The sequence below is a fragment of the Nilaparvata lugens genome, chromosome 1 (genome assembly GCF_014356525.2).
Source record: "Nilaparvata lugens isolate BPH chromosome 1, ASM1435652v1, whole genome shotgun sequence".
Taxonomy (NCBI): domain Eukaryota; kingdom Metazoa; phylum Arthropoda; class Insecta; order Hemiptera; family Delphacidae; genus Nilaparvata; species Nilaparvata lugens.
Genome location: NC_052504.1, coordinates 84,119,850 through 84,142,965, shown reverse-complemented (window position 1 = coordinate 84,142,965; position 23,116 = coordinate 84,119,850). Strand labels below are relative to the sequence as shown.

At 35.1% G+C, this 23,116-nt stretch overlaps 1 protein-coding gene across 21 annotated transcripts in view; it reads right to left on the bottom strand.

Moving 5' to 3' along the window:
- LOC111058930 (peripheral plasma membrane protein CASK) overlaps positions 1 to 23,116 on the bottom strand; it is a 545,689-nt gene that overhangs the window by 427,506 nt on the left and 95,067 nt on the right. For 18 of the 21 annotated variants that reach the window (XM_039445680.1, XM_039418934.1, XM_039445693.1 and 15 more), the window contains exons 6-7: positions 18,914 to 18,985; positions 2,236 to 2,411 (exon numbers count right to left, since the gene is read on the bottom strand). In XM_039445680.1, the coding sequence (XP_039301614.1) occupies positions 2,236 to 2,411; positions 18,914 to 18,985 (248 nt within the window). Of the gene's footprint in view, positions 1 to 2,235; positions 2,412 to 17,227; positions 17,294 to 18,913; positions 18,986 to 23,116 lie in introns of all 21 variants that reach the window. The other 3 variants (XM_039418959.1, XM_039418967.1, XM_039445696.1) reach the window with 2 other exon arrangements.

The following is a 23,116-nucleotide window of genomic DNA, read 5'->3' as shown; positions in this document are numbered from 1 at the left end:
TTGAATTTTACATTAGTTTGAATAAAATCATTTTTGCCCTTCCCACTAATGTTTTATGGCGTTTTTAAAAGTTCCCGTTATTCTGTGTCACTCTGTATAATGTATCTTACTATTTATGCACAAAGACAGAGATAATAAGCATAGTATCAGCTGATGAAAATCGAAAGCAGACAAGAAGGTCTGTACGCACCTTAAGCTGCGTTTACACCAAACTTATTAACAAAATGTTGATAGCTTAATCCTTATAGATTCTATTAGATTGAACATAACTTATCATACACATGTTGAACATATGTGTTTGTCAAGTTTCGTTCAATCTAACAGAATCCATAAGGATTAAGTTATTAACATTTTGTTAATAACTTTGGTGTAAACCCAGCTTAAATGTCGCATCCACATTTTGGGCCAAATGACGATGAGCGCCAGGATAGTGTAGATAGCTGCTTTTCCAGCGCTCGCCTACATTGGCCTTCGCTAGCCATCACTCCGAGTTTTGTCGAGTGAAGGCCAGCCAAACATCTACAAATGATAATATTGCAGTGTGGATAGCAAGACCAACGTGGCCAAGCTTACCAGTAGCATAGCGAGGATTTTGAAGTGGTTGACGAAAAATGTTGGGCCCCTCATAGACTTCACCTGGTGTACTTTGATGTGATGGTGAAGGGGTGTTATCTTGTACCTCTTTTTCAGGCCCATGGGGGGATTGCAACCTGAAAACCTCCCTTCGCTTCGCCACTGGAGCGCTTACCAGCTTGTCCAGCAACTTGGCAAGCCACTGGGCCAGCGACTGGGTCAACGAGTAGACAAGGCATAAGCCAAATTAGTTTCACCAACAATTATCCGGAACTGTAAGTTACTGGCCCATATGAATAAAACAAGAGCAAATGCTCATGAGCAAGAGCATGGAGCATAAGGTTTTGCTCATGAGCATTAGGTAGAAGCATAAGCATTTGCTCATTTCTATATGAATAAGCTTTACCTTATACTCTTACCCTATGCTCCTGAACTCTGGAGCAAATGCTCACGTATTTTAAAGATTTTTCATCAGCTGATTCGGCCTTTGTGGCCTTACTTTGTTTTTATAGCTCACGTAAGCGCTAAATATGCAAGTTAGGAGACACCGCTTGTGTTTGCGTCGTCTGCTCTGTTTTCTATTTATGAATTGAGTTCTAGGTTAGTTGAGTTTAGAATTTTGAAATAATAGCGTGAAAAAATGTCATTTCTATAATAATCTTTAGCATAGCTTATAATATTAATAGCCTTCTTATAATCGTCCACACTCTCATCTTCTAAAATGCCTATTTCCTATTCTGTGATGGCTATCTTTATATTGGATAGGTAACTTTTGTATTTATTCTTTTGTATCATGGTTGAATCTAAAAAGAGTTTTATAGTTCTCAACTATTGGTTGTGATTGTATCTGGTATAGTTTCCTCTTCCTTACACGAATTAGTTGAGCCATTTTACTATGAGCAAAAAGTGATAAGCTGCTCCAGACTAGACTCACATTTTTTGAAGCATTTGCTTCAAAAGTTGAGCAAATGCTCTTGTTTATTCATACAATTTTGAGCATAAGCTTTTACTTTTGAGCAAATGCTCAAACTATTTTTTTGATGAGCATGAGCAAAAGTTTTACTCACGTTTATTCATAGAAAATGAAGCAAATGCTCCATATTTTAGAAGTATAAGCAAATGCTCAACTTTATTCATATGGCCCATTATTTCTTAGTTTGTGATAAAGTAGCTCACAAATATTGGTATTAACTCATTCTGTTATAAGTACTATAATACAATTTGATAGAATTATTTAGTTGTAAAAGCAACAATACTTATTATTCAATAAATTACCGACTACAATAAAAAATTTACCACAAAAAAAGTTCATATCTACAGTGGCACAATGGCTCAAAAAACAGGCTTTTTATACAATTGACGATTACCTAAGTCATAACGTGAGCATCTGACTGTTTTATATTATATTTGTAAATGTATATATGTATACATATGTGTACATGTTTAATGTTATGTATATATGTGTTAGTGGTACGGTATATTGTTAGTATATGCAATGCTATGTTTCATCTTCACATGACGTTTGTTTATAACATTTGTAATGTTCGATGACAAGAATAAAGATTATTATTTTTATTATTATTATTTATATAAAGATCAAGTGGGGGTTAAAGATGTGGACACTCCTCGATCACACCCGATCTCGTCAGGAGAAATACTCACATTTAATTTGCCTCTACACACAGAGTGATAGAGTCGATCCCTGGTGCCTAGGAATGGAAGAGTGCCTGATAGGAGGATGTGCAGCAGCACCCCAGCTGACCAGATGTCCACCGGTTTGCCGTACTGCTGGCGTTCCACCACCTCAGGCGCCATGAAATGAGGCGTGCCTATCCGACCTACACAAATAGAAACCAGTGTCATACATTTCTCATCTACGACATAAATATGCGTAGTAATACATGATAGTGGGGTGTCATAAAATTAGGACTAAGTTTAGTATTAGCAACTTTTGCATGAATAATATAATAATTATGTATATGTTTTGTCTTTAGACTCCTCTGGTTGCAATTCATTGGCAATCAGAGAAATTATTATTAAATACTAGTTTTAGTATATAGTATTATACAAGTATTAGTACTATTATATAGTATAATGTACTAGTATATAGTGGTACACTAGTACTGGTACATAGTTAATTTCAATTACCAGTAGAATGACTACTTAAGGTACAATTATGCAACTTTGTGCAAAACCGGTCATTGCAAAACGAGATAGAATTTGGCCAAACAAGATGTAGCTGAGTTCAGCCATTTATTAAGATGGTGTAAAATCTGACAAAGCATTTATTGGAACGGTTCCACTTGTTTTTCGTTCCGCTACTACGTAGACATCATGTCTGTCTGTCTGCGCGCTGTGTCTTTTGTGCATCTGCGCTGACCAGTGACGACAGTCGGTTCTTCGACACTGCTTCAGTCAAGCTGGTTTTCTATACTTTTATTCGTACTTTTTCGTCGGATTATTTGCCGTTGCAATTTTAATATTTATATTATTCGATTTTTTTGGAATTTAATCTTGTCTTTAGGCATCTTACTTTCTAGTTATTTGCTACTTTTTCACCATACGTTTGTAAACGTGTTGTTCGTGGCTGTCATTTCCGCCTTCCCTTTTTGTTGCTACCACCTTTTGTTTTTTGCTGTTTGTCTTTCAATGGAGGTCGTCGGTGTGTGCATATCGCGCCCGGTCTAAACCTTTCATCTGAATTCATCGGACCCACGAAACGTTTTTAAAGTGTGAATTATTCTTCAAATTAATTCGTTTGTTCTATTCTTCAAGTGTGATTCAATTATTCATCGAGTTCTTCACTCAGTTACTCTGTTAAACTTTGTCAAAAATTGCAACCTCGTGTGAGCATTCATCGCTACTTATTTGATCTACAGGACGTTTTTAAAGTGTGAATTATTCTTCAAATTAATTCGTTTGTTCTACTCTTCAAGTGTGATTCAATTATTCATCGATTGATTCGCATTTTTGCTCTGATAAACTTTGCTAAGTTCACGACCTCGTGTGAGCGTTCATCGCTAGTCATTGGATCTACAGAACGTTTATTAAAGTGTGAATTATTCTACAAATTAATTCATTTATTCTATTCTTCAATTGTGATTAAATTATTCATCGATTGCTTGCATATTGCCTTGATAAACTTTGTCAAAAATTACAACCTCGTGTAGGCTTCAATTGCCATTTCTCTACAATTGGCTTCACCTCGTGAAACTCAAACTTTCAAGTTCATCATCTCTACCGTTTGGAAATCAATCCAAAAATTCCACAACTTGAAGATCGGATTATTCGTTTGGGATTCTACATGCTCCAGCCTACATTTCCACTGGGGGATTCGCCTGCTTGGTAGATGTTTCCATGCTTGTCATCGCATGGCCAGATCACATCATCACTTGCTGATGTCCTGTTCCTGTGGGTATTGCGGAGTCATTGCCTGTCTGCCTGGCTGCATCTTCTCTTCAAAATTTTATTCAGGTTATGTAAATCGTTCTATTCAATTTTTATTTACGTATGTATCATAATTGTTTGATTAATGTCTATCTTGACATTCAATTCACTGAGGCCACCGACGCCTACTAATTTGTTTTATTAATGTCTATCTTGACATTCAATTCTCTGAGGCCACTGACGCCTACTATTTCATTGGATTTGACAGCTACCCTTGGCTTCACAAGTGATTTTCTGAGGCCACTGACGCCTACTTATTATTTGATTAATGTCTATCTTGACATTCAATTCACTGAGGCCACCGACGCCTACTTATTGTTTGGTTAATGTCTATCTTGACATGCAATTCACTAAGGCCACCGACGCCTATTAATTCATTGTATTTAACAGCTACCCTTGGCTTCACAAGTGATTTTCTGAGGCCACTGACGCCTATATAATTGTATTCAATAGTAGCAACTATTAATTTATTGGATTTGACAGCTACCCTTGGCTTTACAAGTGATTTTCTGAGGCCACTGACGCCTATATAATTGTATTCAATAGTAGCAACTATTAATTTATTGGATTTGACAGCTACCCTTGGCTTTACAAGTGATTTTCTGAGGCCACTGACGCCTACTTATCGTTCTATTGATGTCTTTCTTGACATGATTCACTAAGGCCACCGACGCCTACTATTTCATTGGATTTGACAGCTACCCTTGGCTTTACAAGTGATTCACTAAGGCCACCGACGCCTATTAACTTATTGTCATTTTTAATCATTAATATTGTACTTTACAGCAATAACCTTCATTATAGCACTCAATTTATATTCATTTCAGGTATCATTAATACTACCTTTTCAATTATTGTCAGGCTTCAATGGTCATTAATGTCATTGACCTAATTTCATTTAAATTTTGTATTTCTCTAAATTATTTCACATGTTGTAATTTTCCCAAGATATTTAACTTAATCTACTTACAATTGTTTTTGTATGTGGCCATCTGCCTATTATTATTTTATTGATCCCAAGAAATTTGACACAATTGTTTTTGTATGTGGCCATCTGCCTATTATTATTTTATTGATCCCAAGATATTTGACCCAATTGTTTTTGTATGTGGCCATCTGCCTATTATTATCTTATTATTATTATTAAATCTTATCTTGTTGATTCATTTAGTCTTTTATTGGCGTACTTACCACACTTCAAGCTATCAGTATTTTTATGCACAGAATTCAAAGATTTATTTGTAGGTATTTATACCAACTATCATTCACAGTCCACTGCCCTGCCCTTGGATTCTGTCATAAAAATTGGTTCATCCGGGCCAGATTTCTTGATTCAGTGTTCACTTAGGATAATTGTTAATTGGACCAATTGTAAAAATTGGTCCTCCGGCCCGTTCATTTTTTGATCTAGTGTTACCTAGGATAATTGTTAATTTTTATTACCCATTTCTTGGTCCATTGAACCTTAGGGTTCCAGTGACCGTGTGCCTAATAGTCTAGCTTGACGCCAATGATTAGGTCCCACTCTAGAGTATATTTTATTTCATTGTACCTTTGTATGTTTATATTGTTTAATATTAAGCATTCACACACTTGTTTCAAACTTTCAGTTCTGTCTGCAACTCAAAGCACGCTGCGACGTGTATGCACCAGCTATCAACTATCTTGTACCCTGAGAGACTGAACCGCACTGAACTGGTCACAGACGGCTATTGCGCATTGAGAAAACAACACACGGCAAACTACACCACCTTGCGAGCTCGCTACTTGACTCGCCGCACAGCAAGCTTGATACAACTTGCCTCAAACGCACAGGTGTGCCTCTCTGCATACTGGACCAGCGCCCAAAGTTGCTTATTGGCGCAGCAATCGCATTGCTACAGTGCAGCATCGTTTCATTCACTCAGGTTTTTCTGTTAGTTTTTAAGCATGTCTGATCATGAGGAAGATTCACTTCCTGAGCCTTCTGCTCTTTTCAATGCAAGAGACAATTTACACCAGGAAATAGATTGGTTCATAACCAGCTATAACGATTATGTTGTGGACACTGAAGCCACTTATTATCAATTATTGACTGTAAAAAACGAACTAGGTTCACTTAGAATTAAGTATAATAAGATTCATGAACAACTATGGAATGCAGAGTTGCAAGCACAGGACACTTCAACTCATTTTGAGATACTCAATAAGTTTATCTCCATTACCTCTAAGGCAAACGCTGCATTAACTGCTTTTGAAAGCAGACAACGCATCAATGAGGCCACTGCTGGTGCTTCCCAGCGGCCAACATCTCAAAACGCACCTTTGGCAAATTTTCAGTTGCCTCAGATTCCGCTTCCACGCTTCAATGGGGAGCTTTCAAAATGGCAAGCATTCTCAAGTGCTTTTACTAATATTATTGGTAATCAAGATAACATTAATGATTCATTGAAATTTTTCTATCTTCGTCAATCACTCAGTGGTGAAGCTCTTGCTAGAGTGGAACACATTGAAGCTGACGAAAATGGTTTTCAGCTTGCATGGAACCTCTTAAGGGAGAGGTATGACAACAAGAGATTAATTGCTGCCAGGCACGTCACGGCAATTGAATCTCCGCCTACCATAAAGCGTAACTGTCCACAATCATTACGGGCATTCATTGACTTTTGCAAGTCCCACATTACCGCGCTCGAAGCGCTTCAACTTGGAGTCCAAATCAAGGACTTATTGTACATGCACAAAATGTTGTTGCAGTTGGATACTGCTACTGTTCGAGAATGGGAAAAGAGTGTTGGTATACATGACATTCCCACCATTGATAAATTTTGGAATTTTTTGGAATCACAATGCAAAATCATGGAAGCTGTTGCTTCAAGCTCAGCTAACCATCATCAAGGAAATGTACAGCAAAGTACATCCAACTCGGCTGGTGCTCATAGCAAGCCGAAGTTCAATCAAGGTCAATCAAATGTTCAAGCTAGGATGCAGGTTACTACCTCTTCTATGTCACCTTGTAGTTTTTGTAATTCTGTTGGTCATTTTCCAAATCGTTGTAATGAATTATTGAAGTTGCAGGTTACTGATCGTTGGAATGCTGTCCGTGACAAAAGGTTATGTTATAATTGCCTCAAGCCTTTCGCACCCAATCATGTTTGTTCCAACAAATCGTGTACACTTTGTGGCAAGAGTCACCACACTGTTCTTCACAGGTCGTATCCTCAATCACGGGACACTCAGCCTACTTCTAAGGATAAGGTAACTTCAAATGTTATTCATTCTCAATCTTTTGCTCCCTCCAATGGTAAGAATGCTGTTTTGAATCCCGTCATGATTCAGAATGTGGAAGCAACTAAGCAAGCTGTTTCTCATGCAGAACAGCCTCAGAAGAACTCTCATGTCACAATGAGCTCCACTTCGTCTCTGTGTTTGCAACAGCAATCAACTGTCGCCTTGTTACCTACTGCCGAAGTTTTGGTTCAAACTTCTAGTGGGGAATTTATTAAAGCAACCGCGCTTTTAGACTCTTGCTCTGATTGTAATTTGATGTCAACTAGGTTGGCTAGATTGTCACTTGTTACCTTGTATTCTGACACTTTGATTCATAGTGTAGGTGAAAATAAGACCAAATCATCTATTTCTCATTCAGTTTGCTTGTCTTCATCTGATCGTTCGTGGTCGGTTGAAGAAAATTGTATTGTAGTTGATAGCATATCATCTAATGTTCCTAGTGTGAACATCGATCTTTCCAAAATTTCAATTCCCGTTGAACTCAAATTAGCGGATCCATTGTTTGATCAGTCTAAACCTGTAGATTTGTTACTTGGTGCTGGCATATTTGCATCTGTTCTTCAGCCTGGTAAATTGTATCTAGCTCAAAACGCTCCCATCCTTCAGAAAACCAGTCTAGGTTGGGTCATATTTGGTTCTTGTAAAACCATTCGTCCTATTGCAGCACCTCGTTCGTGCCTCCCTGCTTCGCCTGTGGCCACTCCCCGTAAGGTCATATCGAATTTTCTAACTTCAAATGATGTCTCTCATCAGCTAGAGAAATTTTGGAAGCTGGAAGAAATCTCTCCTCTACTTCCTCCCTCACCTGAGGTTTTGAAACTTGAGAAGCACTACACAACCACTACCACGCGTCTTGAAGACGGACGGTTTATGGTCACTCTTCCCAAAAAGGATAATTTCCACTCATTGGGTCATTCCCGATTTCAAGCATTGAACCGATTTCATTCATTAGAAAAACGGTTATCATCAAATGTTGAGTTAAAAACTCAATACACAGCTTTCATGGAAGAATATCAACAGTTGAATCACATGTCACCAGTGCCTCCAGCACCGGATAATGAAAAATGCTACTTCATTCCTCATCACCCGGTTTTTAAACCTGATTCGACCACTACAAAATTACGTGTAGTATTTGACGCTTCTGCTAAGTCTACCACTGGAACATCGCTTAATGAAGTATTGTATGTTGGTCATACAGTTCAGCCTGAACTGTTCGATATAGTTCTGCGCTTTCGCACATATCAAATAGCCTTCATTGCGGACATTACTAAAATGTACCGTCAAATCTTAGTCCATCCCTCTGACCGTAACCTTCAGAGAATATTTTGGAGATCTGATGCTACTCTACCCATTCAAGAATTCACCTTGAATACTGTAAGTTACGGCACTTCGCCGGCAGCTTTCTTAGCTACTCGTACGCTTCATCATTTGGCCGATCTTGATACGGCACCCAACTCTGCTGTAGCTAATGTCATTAAAAATCACTTTTACGTTGATGACCTTATTTCTGGTTCTTCTTCGGTTTCAGAAGCTAAACATTTAGTTCAACAATTGATCAGCACGTTGGCTCAGGGTGGTTTCGAGCTTAGGAAATGGTTGTCTAACTCGCCTGAAGTTCTCGCTACTATTCCTTCTGATCTGCTTGAAGCAAACACTTCCAAACCGTTGTCTAATTTCAATGATAGTGTGGTCAAGGCACTAGGCCTCATTTGGAACTCCACTTTAGACGTCTTGACTATTTCCTCTAATGTTGCTGAGGTATTGCATAAAACATCTTTCACTAAAAGAGAGCTTCTCTCTTGCATTTCAAGCATATTCGATCCATTAGGTTTGATTTCTCCTGTGGTCATTTTACCCAAAACACTTTTTCAAAAACTCTGGTTATTAAAGATTGATTGGGATCAAAAAATTCCGCAAGATCTGTTGGAAACTTGGTTGAAAATTCTGCATGAATTGCCGAACATTGTTAACATTTCACTTCCGCGTTGTGTGTTATCAAAGGACTCTGATGCCTCGCTTGAATTGCATGTCTTCGCCGATGCTAGTCTCACTGCTTACGGCGCCTGTATTTACGTCAGAAGCACCTCTCTCGGTAGCAGTCAAACTAGGTTGCTCACTTCCAAGTCCCGCATTGCCTCTTTGAACCCAGTTCTCTCTGTTCCCAGATTAGAACTACAGGCAGCTCTGCTACTTTCACGTCTTGTGAATAAGGTTTTAAAGGCTTCAAATCTTACTTTTTCTAATGTGTATTGTGGACTGACTCGAAAACAGTCTGTGACTGGTTAAGAGCCCCTCCTGATCGTTCTAATATTTTTGTAGCTGTACGCATCTCTGAAATTCAGAATTCAACGTTTAACTTTCATTGGAATCATGTTCGTACTAGTAACAATCCTGCTGATTTGATATCTCGAGGTTGTACACCCAATCAGCTGGCCGCTAGTCATCTGTGCTGGAATGGTCCTTCATGGCTATCTATGCCGAATAGTTCTTGGGATTCTTTCTCTAGCAATGTTGCTATTTCTCAATCAGTTCAGGTATTAGCTACTACTTCGTCTCGTAATGATGTTATTTCAGGTATAATCAATAGTTGCTCCACCTATCACAAAATCGTTCGTACAACAGCATATGTTCTACGGTTCATTCATAATTGTAAAAAACAAAATTCAGTCACTCCGCGCTTTGGTCAATTAGCGCTTTGGTCTCTGAAATTTCAGAAGCTGAAAATTATATCTTCAAATCTATTCAAGAAGAAGCTTTCTCTGCCGACCTTAAAGCATTGCGTCAAAATCAAGAGCTATTGCCTAATAGTTCTATTAAAGCCTTGTCACCATTCATTCATTCAGATTCTCTGCTCAGAGTTGGTGGACGTTTGCAAAATGCAAATGCTTCCTTTGATTATAAACATCAAATATTGTTGCCTAGCAATCACAAATTCACTCGTGCATTGATTGTTGCTCACCATTGTCGTCTAAGTCATGCTGGGGTGCAGGCCACCATGGCCAGTGTAAGACACCGATTTTGGTTTCCCTCCACCCGTTGCACCATCAAAAGTGTATTGCGGCATTGCATATTGTGTTTTCGCTTTTCGGCTCTTCGCTCTGAGCAAATCATGGGTAGTTTACCAGCGGCCCGCGTACAGGCTAATTTTCCCTTTTATAATTGTGGTTTGGATTACGCCGGTCCTATTTCCATCCGTGTAGGCGGCCCCAAATCTTGTACTTTTTCTAAAGCATACTTGTCGCTGTTTGTGTGTATGGTAACTCGTGCCGTTCATATTGAAACTGTCTCGGAACTTACTTCCAAGGCATTTATTGCCGCTCTGATTCGTTTTTCTGCTCGTCGTGGCATCCCGCATTCCATTTTTTCGGACAACGCCACAACTTTCGTTGGTGCCAACAATGAGCTACATGAGCTCCACGAATTTTTGTCCTCTGATCGTCTCAAATCAGATATTCATGACACTATGTCTGTACTCAACATCCAATGGCACTTCATTCCCCCTCGGGCTCCGCACTTCGGTGGACTCTGGGAGAATGCGGTAAAAAATTTCAAACACATATTCCGTGTAGTTACATTCAACAAGGTATTTAACTTTGAAGAAACCTGTACTCTTGCTGCTCAGGTCGAGGCCATCTTGAATTCGCGCCCTCTTGTTCCCTTGTCGGAAGATCCACATGATCTTGCCTACTTGTCTCCAGGTCATTTTTTGATTGGACGTCCACTTACGTCATTACCCTTCTTGCCGCCTAACACCAAACACATTGATCATCGTTCACGTTGGTATCAACTTGCTGTTTCCATCCAGGAGCTTTGGGATAGGTGGTCTCGTGAATATTTAACCACTCTTCAGAAAAAAGGCAAATGGTTAAGCAATTATGAAAATTTGAAGGTCGGTACAGTTGTCATCTTGAAGGATCCTGGTTCCGCGCAGTCCACTTGGAAGCTGGCGCGCATTACTGAAGTTCATCCCGGTAAGGACGACAAGGTTCGAGTTGTCACTGTTCTCACTCCCTCTGGCACTTTTAAGAGAGCTATTTCGAGTTTAGCACCTCTTCCCATTGATGAGGATTCTAGTTAATCCCCTTGCTCTTATGGTTCATGTTGTATTTTTAGGTTTCATTGTTTTTTCCCCTGGTTCTCACATGGGGCCCAGTTTTCAATTTCCAATTGCCTTGCCAGATTTTACATATTTCTTACTTTTTCTTATTGTGCCATACCCCCGTATGACACAAGGGGCCCAGTTTATGTAAAATCTGACAAAGCATTTATTGGAACGGTTCCACTTGTTTTTCGTTCCACTACTACGTAGACATCATGTCTGTCTGTCTGCGCGCTGTGTCTTTTGTGCGTCTGCGCTGACCAGTGACGTCACAGTCGGTTCTTCGACACTGCTTCAGTCAAGCTGGTTTTCTATACTTTTATTCGTACTTTTTCGTCGGATTATTTGCCGTTGCAATTTTAATATTTATATTATTCGATTTTTTGGAATTTGATCTTGTCTTTAGGCATCTTACTTTCTAGTTATTTGCTACTTTTTCACCATACGTTTGTAAACGTGTTGTTCGTGGCTGTCATTTCCGCCTTCCCTTTTTGTTGCTACCGCCTTTTGTTTTTTGCTGTTTGTCTTTCAATGGAGGTCGTCGGTGTGTGCATATCACGCCCGGTCTAAACCTTTCATCTGAATTCATCGGACCCACGAAACGTTTTTAAAGTGTGAATTATTCTTCAAATTAATTCGTTTGTTCTATTCTTCAAGTGTGATTCAATTATTCATCGAGTTCTTCACTCAGTTACTCTGTTAAACTTTGATAAACTTTGTCAAAAATTGCAACCTCGTGTGAGCATTCATCGCTACTTATTTGATCTACAGGACGTTTTTAAAGTGTGAATTATTCTTCAAATTAATTCGTTTGTTCTACTCTTCAAGTGTGATTCAATTATTCATCGATTGATTCGCATTTTTGCTCTGATAAACTTTGCTAAGTTCACGACCTCATGTGAGCGTTCATCGCTAGTCATTGGATCTACAGAACGTTTTTTAAAGTGTGAATTATTCTACAAATTAATTCATTTATTCTATTCTTCAATTGTGATTAAATTATTCATCGATTGCTTGCATATTGCCTTGATAAACTTTGTGAAAAATTACAACCTCGTGTAGGCTTCAATTGCCATTTCTCTACAATTGGCTTCACCTCGTGAAACTCAAACTTTCAAGTTCATCATCTCTACCGTTTGGAAATCAATCCAAAAATTCCACAACTTGAAGATCGGATTATTCGTTTGGGATTCTACATGCTCCAGCCTACATTTCCACTGGGGGATTCGCCTGCTTGGTAGATGTTTCCATGCTTGTCATCGCATGGCCAGATCACATCATCACTTGCTGATGTCCTGTTCCTGTGGGTATTGCGGAGTCATTGCCTGTCTGCCTGGCTGCATCTTCTCTTCAAAATTTTATTCAGGTTATGTAAATCGTTCTATTCAATTTTTATTTACGTATGTATCATAATTGTTTGATTAATGTCTATCTTGACATTCAATTCACTGAGGCCACCGACGCCTACTAATTTGTTTTATTAATGTCTATCTTGACATTCATTCTCTGAGGCCACTGACGCCTACTATTTCATTGGATTTGACAGCTACCCTTGGCTTCACAAGTGATTTTCTGAGGCCACTGACGCCTACTTATTATTTGATTAATGTCTATCTTGACATTCAATTCACTGAGGCCACCGACGCCTACTTATTGTTTAGTTAATGTCTATCTTGACATGCAATTCACTAAGGCCACCGACGCCTATTAATTCATTGTATTTAACAGCTACCCTTGGCTTCACAAGTGATTTTCTGAGGCCACTGACGCCTATATAATTGTATTCAATAGTAGCAACTATTAATTTATTGGATTTGACAGCTACCCTTGGCTTTACAAGTGATTTTCTGAGGCCACTGACGCCTATATAATTGTATTCAATAGTAGCAACTATTAATTTATTGGATTTGACAGCTACCCTTGGCTTTACAAGTGATTTTCTGAGGCCACTGACGCCTACTTATCGTTCTATTGATGTCTTTCTTGACATGATTCACTAAGGCCACCGACGCCTACTATTTCATTGGATTTGACAGCTACCCTTGGCTTTACAAGTCATTCACTAAGGCCACCGACGCCTATTAACTTATTGTCATTTTTTAATCATTAATATTGTACTTTACAGCAATAACCTTCATTATAGCACTCAATTTATATTCATTTCAGGTATCATTAATACTACCTTTTCAATTATTGTCAGGCTTCAATGGTCATTAATGTCATTGACCTAATTTCATTTAAATTTTGTATTTCTCTACATTATTTCACATGTTGTAATTTCCCAAGATATTTAACTTAATCTACTTACAATTGTTTTTGTATGTGGCCATCTGCCTATTATTATTTTATTGATCCCAAGAAATTTGACACAATTGTTTTTGTATGTGGCCATCTGCCTATTATTATTTTATTGATCCCAAGATATTTGACCCAATGTTTTTGTATGTGGCCATCTGCCTATTATTATCTTATTATTATTATTAAATCTTATCTTGTTGATTCATTTAGTCTTTTATTGGCGTACTTACCACACTTCAAGCTATCAGTATTTTTATGCACAGAATTCAAAGATTTATTTGTAGGTATTTATACCAACTATCATTCACAGTCCACTGCCCTGCCCTTGGATTCTGTCAATGGGCTAAAATTATTTGCACATCAGTTATATAATTTCCCCAACACTCAAGTTATTACTATCGTTTATTATATTGCTATTACTATTGTACGTTTATATTACTATTGGATATGGTACTAACATCCATTTTATCGATTAGAACTGTTCACAAAACACGTGTTTTTTGCGCATGTTTTGTGTTTTCCCCACGGCTTGCAAGAATCAGCTGTTTTACAAACAGTTTCCAGTTCAATAATGACTAGTTTTGCGTTCGAGTGTTGGAAAGAAAGTTATATTTGTCATTCAAACGTTTAATACGGATACGATTGAATCAGTCAGAACTTTTAATTGAATAATCAGTAAAAACTTGAACTAAAGGTGGCTCTGTAAAGCTGCGTTTACACCAAAGTTATTAACAAAATGTTAATAGCTTAATCCTTATAGATTCTATTAGATTGAACGGAACTAGACAAACACATATGTTCATCAGGTGTACGATAAGTTTTGTTCAATCTAATAGAATCTATAAGGTTTAAGTTATAAACATTTTGTTAAAAACTTTGGTGTAAACGCAGCTTAAGAGCTAGTTCAATCTGCAAGCTTTTTAATAGATGAGCTACAATTCAACTGTGCACTTCCACCTACCAAATGAAAACAACTTAATATTGTCAAATCCACTGCTTTTAAAAAAATTGACAATCGCCACTTCACCATCTACTGAAGTTTACTAGAGATTAAGGGCCAGACCATACTAAGCGTTTTTCCATGAGCTTTCAGGCGGCGTTTTCATAGTCGGCAGGGCAGGAAGCTCTCCGATTGGCAGGTTGGGTTGGCGCCTGAAAAACACTTAGTATGGTCTGGCCCTAATGGCGGAGTGGCGACCGGGACTATTGTCTCAATTTTTTCCCAATAAACCAGTGGTTTTGATATTATCAAGTTTCTTCATCTAATATATGGATATCTACAAAGACATCACCTAAACAAGAACATATATTCCACCTACTATACAATTATTCTATGTGTAATAGTAATACTTCCATTGAAAGTTTCTGTAACAATATAAGTTACACAATTGAATTATGAATAGATCTAGATATCAAATTGAACGATTTTCATTTCAAATCTTGAAGAATTTAAGATTGAATTCAAATTGTTAAATCACTAGTCAAATTTGATAAACCAAGACTTAAAGGAGTGAAGAAGTATCTCATGGAATTGTTTCATCAAACAGAACAGATAATTGAAACAACAATTGTTTCTTTACTCCGTACGGTACTGATAGGGTCCACTTTGAACTTAAGGCTGTGCAAAGGCTAAAAATAAGCTTTCTACTGGTGATATTTTTTCAAGTTTTTCGATTTGTATATCATCAAGCTATCAAAATGAAAAAGATTTCTTAGGAAAACATTTTTTCATATCATTACTTTTGGAGGAGCGCCTTAAGTTGTAATTTTTGGGACAGAACATTTCATATTCGGTAAGAGATAAATCCATCAGATTTTGAAGATAAATTCTTCATGGTATTGTTGATCTAGTAAAACAAAAATTTTCTGAAAATATAGATTTTTGAGAAAGTTATTCAATTTACTAAAAATGACCAAAAATAACTTTTAGTTGAGAATAAATCTATGATCAATGGAATAGTATTGCTCATCAATCTGTAAACTATATCATTTTGGTATATATCTTCATTTCACAAGAAAGTAATGTATTCAAATCGATGACATTGATGTAATACAATATTATTAACTATTCAATCTTGAACAGTAAATGGATTTAGAATAACAATCTAAAATGGATGATGAAGTATGATTCATAGATAACAGTTTGTTGAAATTTTTCTGGACAAAAAGGTTATAAGGAGTTTATAAATAGATAGATATTAATGAAAACACAAATATTAAGTCATGACTGAATGAATATCACTACATACACTGTGTCAGAAGTGGATATTCTTGAAAATGTAGCTGTTTATAATCGACCAGAACATTATCATAAGGCCAACATATATAATTATATCATGTAGTGATACGAAAATCATGGCCAAAATTATCAATATACATTATAAATTTAGTGAACAACGATCATACATATAATAGATTATGATAGACTAGATTCACTAACGAAATGCTAAAATTACCCAAGAAATTATCCAGTAAGGACACTCATATCCTTATCATATATGATTGGGAATCATAATCTTATTTTCAGCATTGAACTATTTTAAATACGGTATTCAAATGTTTCATGTTTTAATTTTTTACCCACGGTACCTATAGAACTTCAAAAAAGGGATTAATAAGCTATAGGAATATACTTTACATGTACATGTAGTTTAGGTAAACATTCAATGAATCTTATTATCTTAACCACGCTAAGCTTTAACCCAAAATATAAGATACATCAATTTCTACCATATTCATTGACTTTAAAGAACTTATTATTCAAGTTGATGTAAAAATAGATGAGAGCCGGTGATTTTATTATGTAATCATGGTTGGGCAGAAAACATAGCATATTCACTCTCGATACATTTTTCCATTATGGCTTTTTTATTCGGCAAAAGATTAAAAGTGGTGTTAAAATTTAATAATTTTTAGAATACTTTAATTAATAGTATTAGTAGTTCTTATATGAATTTTAATGAGATTTTTTAGGATAAGTATGAAGGACAGAGATACAAGAAACATGGACAAGTTTGAATGAGAACCGTACATTTACTTGCATGCAATCTAACATCTACAGGGCACATGCTATAATCAATGATAGATGAAACTTCGCATTTATTCTTTCATTTCTTCTCTCTTTTTGAATATGTGTGATTGTTATAGTATGGATAAGCTCCAACTTGACGTTCATTTATTTTGAACTAATTTCAACTTACTTTATATGATTTTTAGTTACATGATTCTAATTACAATATATCGTTAAAAAGAGCAGTTATGTATTTTTTATCTTCATTAAATTTTTAATGGAGCGTCATGTTTTCCATTTGAGCCATTATACAGAGGGTTAAAAAATATATGAGAGATTTTCTAGACTCAGTATGATTCAACAAAGAGTTCTGTAGTCAAGAAATATAAATGCTGAAGCTGCTGAATTTGTCTACAGGATTACAAATTTATAATTTTAATAATTGAGTTTGAAAAGCCTGATACAGCAATCAGAGTTAGAACAAATGCAAAACTTCAAATCCTATCATTTTCAAAGTAGTGTCGGAGTAATACCATTATTTTCAGCTGCTTCGATTTTCTCCAAATCTGGCAGATGATCATAAGAAACAGTGTTAGGTGCTAAAATGAGACAAGAGAATAAACAGAGAGGTCAATTATGTGTTAACACCAATGATAAAAGCACAAACACTCCACTAAAACAATCAACAGGAACTTTACTTTTACAGTTAGTTTGACGGTTAAGCAAACTCACCTGACGTCACAAACATTTAGTCACAACATAGGAGCCAATTCACACAGAAAATGAAAACATCAATATACATGAATGTACAACTAGGGTTAATTCCACAAATGATATTCGGGTATCATGCAATCCACTATCTTCATAGATGGATCTGAAAAAATCATAACAAAAATGGATAATTGATTTAACAAAAGATTAATGAACTCTTCGAATCATGATTTATGTTTTTATATGGAAAATAAGTTTATGACTTAACGAATTAGAGCCAATTGAATGTAAGAATTTTTCGAAAAATAAAATACTTTATAAGACTAGTCATACAAAATGATTTACAAAAAACTGCAAAGTTTCATTCATTTCATGTATTTACTAATCTAATTCAAGAAATCTTATACATTATTCAACATAACAAGAAACGAGAAGCAGGCTACCGAGCTATTCCAAATATTTCATGAGAAGATATTATAATATTTAGATTCTGATCTATTTTTTTTTCTGTGAGTTTCATATTGATGATGGAATAGGTATTAAATTGTTATATTATAAACTGATTGTTGATGTAACAGAAATAAATATAACTAGGCAAGTCACCGGTAAATAAATTATTAAAGATTAAATTAATTTAATTTAATTAAGAGATTAATAATTTAGAAATGAGATAAAGGAATAAAATTTAGTTGTAGGGGAAAGCAAAAAAGATTTAACATCGTTTGTTTAAAGAAAGAGATAACAAAGTGTAACATTTTCTTCCAAAAGAATGAGTAGACAAATTACAAAGTTTGGGATTTTCTTTACTAGAATTCACCGTGTACCAAAATATGAATGCAATAAGGAAATTGGAAAATCTCTTTGAAAAACCATGGAAATTGATATATGATGTAAAATTAATCACGGAACAACATGGTGGCGACATGAAAGTTACAATTTTTTCTTGTCAAAGTAATAGGAAAAACAAACTGATTATTATTTTATTATTAACAAACTAATTTATAATTATTCATTCTAAAGATTATTGGTAAAACGAAGCTCAAAAAAAGCAATGAATTCTTGGAAGTTAATTTTAGACTGATATATCCTAAGATATTGGAAGAAAAATTTTATTGAAAAAAATAAGGGTAATGTATACTGTAAACTGTCTTAAAATCATCTACAGTACTTTAGTACAATCAATTCGATAGAGGAACTGTTCAAACCAACTACTATAGTCTCAGAAGGTTCTAATGAAGCGGGAAAGAGACTGATAGCATCATTTTTCTCCTTGAATCGAATGATAAGCTACGTTAGGAGTTATATTGAAGCTAAAATATTATTAGTGGATTAGTGTATATTTGTTGTATGCGGACAGCGTGAAATTATATTAGTTTGCTAACATATAAATCGTGAAATTATATTAGTTTGCTAACATATAAATATAAGTTTCAATCATTATAGTGTTAGCTGATAGTAATGTTAAAAGTTATTGAATTTAAGAGCAAAATCATATCATTTTATCTTACCCTCTCTGTCTGATTTCAGATAGAGTTGGCCACTTGGGCTGAGATCAGGGCGGGATAATGAAACAAAACTCTCTGTTGAATGAAAATTAAAGAAAAAATATTATAGAATGATAAACCGACGATATTATCTGAATGTGAAACAAAGCAACAAAATAATAATAATAATAATTATAAAACTAGATAGATTCATTGTTGTTAATGAACCTTTCCAAATTGATAATTGAGATTGACTAAGTACCTATTCGTCAATAAATTTAACTACTTGAAATGAGTATGGATAGGTGATTATAGAATATTATTTCATTATTTCTTGGAATGAATATTTAGATTGAATATATTTATAAAATCTGGAAATAGTACATTCATTTCAAAATTATTTAAGTAGAACCATTCTCTGAAATGCAATTCGATTATTTACGAGCCACTCTATCATTGAATAAATTATGAACTAAAAAATGCATGAATTTTAAAAATAGACACCTGAGAAGAAACGAAAAAATATTTAGATTAATTTAGAAAATAAGTAATTTTTTTACAAATTAATGAAATTAATAAATAAAAGATTTAGTAAACAGAATTTGACTAATCTAGGATATGGTTGTTTATAGAATAAAAATAGAAAAAAGATGACGACGAGAAAAGATAGAGCAAAAATATTTTATGAGCAGTTTCAAAATTTCATGACTTCAACATTCATTTAAACGAATGAAAAAATACAGCACATATAAATATTACTCAAAGTTTAAAAGAATAATTTACCCATACAATAAAAACATAAATTACCACACTGATTGAAAATGAAAACTTTCGAATAAAAATCATGGGGCTGCAAAACAATTGCATGCAGTTCAACAGAAAAACTTAAACTACTTACACACAGATCTGATGAACAAAACAACAATTATTACTGATGATTTCTTAAGAACATTGGAAACATATCAGTAAAATTGAATAATGATTGAGGATATTACTATCATTTTCGACACTATTTCAAAATAGGCATAATTATTTTTTAATAGATTTGCAACGAGGTATCAATAGAGATACTAGTAGTTCTAATATTTGGTCCTGAATAGCTAGGGATTTTCAAAATAACTCTCGTTTCAGAATTGATTATTCAGCATGTTTCCTTTGTTATGTACAGTAGAATGTAGAGACAAAATAATACGATCAGAGAATAGGCAGATTAGAGCATTTTACCACAATATCTTAAAAGTTTAATAGAAGCTATGATGTTCTTGGCGTAGTAGAGAATCTACAGTTATACTTTTCACGCCATTTACACTTTTGAAAAATTGAGATTTTTTATGAGAAACTGATTTTTCAATGGGAAGCTAGACAGAAAGAGGATTTCCTGTTTGACATGACTATGAAACATAAAAACATACATTCCGTTCGATTATGTGACAAAAAATAATGGAATAGGTGATATATTTCAAGTGTGTGTGCCTGTGATTGCATGCGTGATGTCAAATGTATGTTTCCAATTGTGTCTTCATGAAAACTACAGAAATACAGAATGTTCAGAGAAGGCGATTGTTCTTAGGAAGAGAGATTTTAAGAAATACCGAACTTCCAGAATGAGTTTTGACACTTAACATGCAAATTCTTCTAAATGTTTGTGTAAAACAATGATAAGCATACAGGTTTAGAGTTTTAATTTGGAAAGAACCATTATAGATGATTATCAATTTTATATTGAATATTTCAGTTCGAAATTTAAGTAACTTAAAGTATATTTTGACTTCCGAAGAAAGTATTTATTAGATCTAATACTGTTATAACTTGGGATGTTTATGACTCAAGTCTAATACTGTAATGAAATGAATAAGTTAAATTATAAATTTCAATAAACATTGTAAAAAGTTGCAAACAATAATTTTAAAATTAAACTTTATCAATGGTATAGTGAATTATATGATATTTAAATTTTACTCACTCGATATACGATATTAATTTTACTATCAAATTTAAACCCATAAAAAGAAACGGTACCTATAATAAACAATGAAACAACCCTAACATTATCTATCATTGCTGTGATAGACATACTTAATTATTTCTTGATTCTTATTCCTATAGTTTCTTATAAGGAGAAAATGTACTCCAAGTAACACAATTCGGCTACTAGAATCAATAGTCCGTTTAAATCACAAGTACTAAGCAGTTTACACTGTTATCGTTGAATGACAAAACTAGCAATAATCAAACATCTTAGATAAATCCGTGTCGAAATTAAAGAGTTTACTCAACATGATCTTCAATATCTGAAGATAAAGAGAAAAATACATGAGAGATTCTCTTAAACTTCATTCAATTCATCAAAATTGACAGAGAATTTCTACCAACAGCCGATAGTGTGTCCTGATAAATTATGAACAGTATATTTTTGGAAGACAAGATTTGCATGATAATTTATTGTGCAATAGCGTAAAATGCGAGCAACGAGACCTAATTTGAAAATATTTACTGAATCAGTCACAAAGTGATTAGCCTAAAATATGAGAAACGAGGCTTAATTTAGAAATATTCACTGAATTAGTCACAAATTGAGAGTTAGTAATCCTAAGTTCTAAATAAGTATGGATTAAGCTCTAAGAAAGTTGGATATTCGAATATTTAATATCAATTTAAAGTCGATCAAGACCCGAGTCAAGCATTCAAAAAGTACAATAAATTACAAATTGAATGATATGTGAAATACCGTCAACACAGTAAGGTCAAAACAAGACTAGTCACGTTTAGTCACAATACTTCACATTGCTGTTTATGACGCAACTCACACTGATTAGTCATTGCAATTAGACATGACTCAATAAGCGAAGTATTGTGACTAAACGTGACTAATCTTGTCTTGACTAATCGGTGTGTGACCAGCCTTGGCTAGGCACACACCAGTTAGTCAAGACAAGACAAGACATAATCAGACACGTTTAATCACAATACTTCACATAGTTGCTTATGAAGACATGTCTATTGCAATGACTAATCAGTGTGAGTTGTTGCGACAAAAGCAACAATGTGAAGTATTGTGTCTGATCATATCTTGACTAACTAGTGTGTGCCTAGCTTCAGAGTTGACACAGTGAATTTACAGTATACACTACAATCTATAATACGTCAAATCTGCAAAACCGTAGAAACCAATCCGAAAAAACAAAACAATTTCAATGTAGATGAAGTGTAAACTAATGTGAAGTTACTACAGTAAATCTGGTTTCCCACAGGTTAGAATCAGTATCAGTGTCCGGTACAGTGAAAATATAATTCCCATGAGTTCTAATGGGACTATTCTTACTCAGTATGAATAGATACATTATAAATAATGGAAATGTTATTTTCTCTGTAGAAAACACGTTCATTAATAAGTGAGAATCCAGCTTCTATGTTCGCACAGTATTTTTAATATTCTACAATGTTAGGGTGTGATCAAATTGAATGCTAATTATGTACAAGTGCACGTCGAACCATGCATGAGCCGAGAAACAAAATTTGAAATAATGTGCCACTGAAACGCGTTGTGATTTGTATGTAGCTGCTCACACTGAACACACCAACAAGTGCAAGCGTACCTATAGTCTGTCTAAACAGGCGTGAGCTCTGAAGGATTAGGCTGACACACCACCACTCACACACACAAACGCAGTCCGCGTTTGTGTGTGTGAGTAAAGGGACGGTCTGCATACCTGCCCGCTAATGATTCTTCCATGAAACGCCTGGTGCTAAAAAAATACATTCTTCCAACTGTCAACTCAATTTTTACTCCAATTACTGAACTCTAAAAATTATTTTGTTTCATAGTCAATAGGTTACAATATAATAATGTTTCGTGTAAAATTATTATGTTGGTATTCAGTTCCATCATTTCAGTTAATTTGTAAAATTTGTAATAATTGTTCGATTTATGCGGGCAGATGTACACAATCCGCTTTCATAAAAATACTATTTATATTTTGGATGACAATAATTTTTCTTAGTTTTTCTCAACGAGTTCACAGAAATTATGTTACAATATAATAAACAAATTAGACTTTTTCAAAAGCTTAGAGTTGTCACAAATGTACCGTGTTTGGACTCATTTTGAAAGGAATGATAATATGTAGATTTCAGTAATTAGAGTACAAATCAAGAAAAGTTAACATTTAGAGGAATTTAATTTCTCAGGAAATTAAGGAATACTCGGTGATAGCACAGGCATTCTAT